At 42.0% G+C, this 2082-nt stretch overlaps 1 protein-coding gene across 1 annotated transcript; it reads left to right on the top strand.

Moving 5' to 3' along the window:
* The first annotated feature begins 813 nt into the window (after window positions 1-813).
* LOC105529834 (transcription initiation factor TFIID subunit 9-like) lies at window positions 814-1736 on the top strand. Its single transcript, XM_011967073.1, has one exon. The coding sequence runs from the start codon at window positions 924-926 to the stop codon at window positions 1734-1736; it is 813 nt and encodes a 270-aa protein (XP_011822463.1). The 5' UTR covers window positions 814-923.
* Window positions 1737-2082: the final 346 nt, after the last annotated feature.

The following is a 2082-nucleotide window of genomic DNA, read 5'->3' as shown; positions in this document are numbered from 1 at the left end:
GTCAGGTGGGTTAGTGACAGCTTCAATTATATGTAGGCATTTGAATGGAAAGGGAAGGGATGAGGCTCGAGTTGAAGATGAGGCAATGGTGGGTGAGGGTAGGGGACACAGGCATAGAGAGAGAGGTCACCTCTAAGGAGACGTCTCTGCTTGGGAGCAGTGAGAACAGGTGAGCAGATAAGGAGAGGCTAGATGTTGGAGGGAATAGAGAGTTCACAATTAACATTGGAGAGAACAAGGAGCCAACATCAGGATAAAAGGGGTGTTCAAGGGAGATGATTCCAGTAGGAGTGTCTGGTGGTGTATTTTTGGAGGGCAAGTCATTTGTTCCAAGAGACGTTCGTAGAGTAAATTTAGAAACCTGAGAATAAAAATTGAGGTTAGAAGGCCGGGCACGGTGTCTCACGCCTGTAATCCCAACACTTTGGGAGGCTGAGGCGGGCAGATCATAAGGTCAGGAGATCGAGACCATCCTGGCTGACACAGTGTAACCCCGTCTACTAAAAATACAAAAAAATTAGCTGGGCATGGTGGCAGGCACCTATAGTCCCAGCTACTCGGGAGGCTGAGGCAGGAGAATGGCGTGAACCCCAGAGGTGGAGCTTGCAGTGAGCCAAGAGTGTACAGCTGCTCTCCAGTCAGGGCGACAGAGCGAGACTCTGTCTCAAAAATAAATAAATAAATAAATAAATAAATAAATAAATAAATAAATAAATATAGGGACTGTTTTCATTTTATTTTATTTACTCTTTTTCGATGTTGCTTCCAAACATCCTGCTCACCCTCGTCAAGAACTTTAAGGGCAGAGGCCAGGTACACCAGGAGTTGGAAAAACCACACTAGGCAAAGAACTTGCATCAAAATTGGGATTGAAATACATTAATGTTGGTGATTTAGCTCGAGAAGTCTGATCATCGGATATCATGGAGTCTGGCAAGATGGCTTCTCCCAAGAGCATGCCGAAAGATGCACAGATGATGGCACAAATCCTGAAGGATATGGGGATTACAGAATATGAGCCAAGAGTTATAAATCAGATGTTGGAGTTTGCCTTCCGATATGTGACCACAATTCTAGATGATGCAAAAATTTATTCAAGCCATGCTAAGAAAGCTACTGTTGATGCAGATGATGTGCGATTGGCAATCCAGTGCCGCGCTGACCAGTCTTTTACCTCTCCTCCCCCAAGAGATTTTTTATTAGATATCGCAAGGCAAAGAAATCAAACCCCTTTGCCACTGATCAAGCCATATTCAGGGCCTAGGTTGCCACCTGATAGATATTGCTTAACAGCTCCAAACTATAGGCTGAAATCTTTACAGAAAAAGGCATCAACTTCTGCGGGAAGAATAACAGTCCTGCGGTTAAGTGTTGGTTCAGTTACTAGCAGACCAAGTACTCCCACACTAGGCACACCAACCCCACAGACCATGTCTGTTTCAGCTAAAGTAGGGACTCCCATGTCCCTCACAGGTCAAAGGTTTACAGTACAGATGCCTACTTCACAGTCTCCAGCTGTAAAAGCTTCAATTCCTGCAACCTCAGCAGTTCAGAATGTTCTGATTAATCCATCATTAATTGGGTCCAAAAACATTCTTATTACCACTAATATGGTATCATCACAAAATACTGCCAATGAATCATCAAATGCATTGAAAAGAAAATGTGAAGATGATGATGATGATGATGATGATGATGATGATGACGATGATGATGACGACTATGATAATTTGTAATCTAGCCTTGCTGCATGTAACATGTATACTTGGTCTTGAATTCATTGTACTGATATTAAACGTGCATGCTGGATGTTTTCAAGTTGTGCTTTAGAAAACTTTAATAATATTTAATGAGTAAATACAGTTACCATACTTTTCAATTGAAATGAAGATTTTTCATCAGCCTTAAAAGTGTAAGAAAAATAAAGTTGTCATTCATTACTTTAAAAAAATATATTTACTCTTTTTCACATGGTTATGAATTTTCTGAGGTTAAACTAGGGTGAAGAAAAAGGCCCAAAGTAGAAATAGAGGCGCCTGAATGGCAAGGCAGGGCAGAGCCACCTTCTCACCTCCCCACCTC

Source organism: Mandrillus leucophaeus, unplaced genomic scaffold, assembly GCF_000951045.1.
Source record: "Mandrillus leucophaeus isolate KB7577 unplaced genomic scaffold, Mleu.le_1.0 Scaffold786, whole genome shotgun sequence".
NCBI lineage: Eukaryota > Metazoa > Chordata > Mammalia > Primates > Cercopithecidae > Mandrillus > Mandrillus leucophaeus.
The sequence above is the reverse complement of the archived record's forward strand: the minus strand, read 5'-3'. Positions and strand labels throughout refer to the sequence as shown.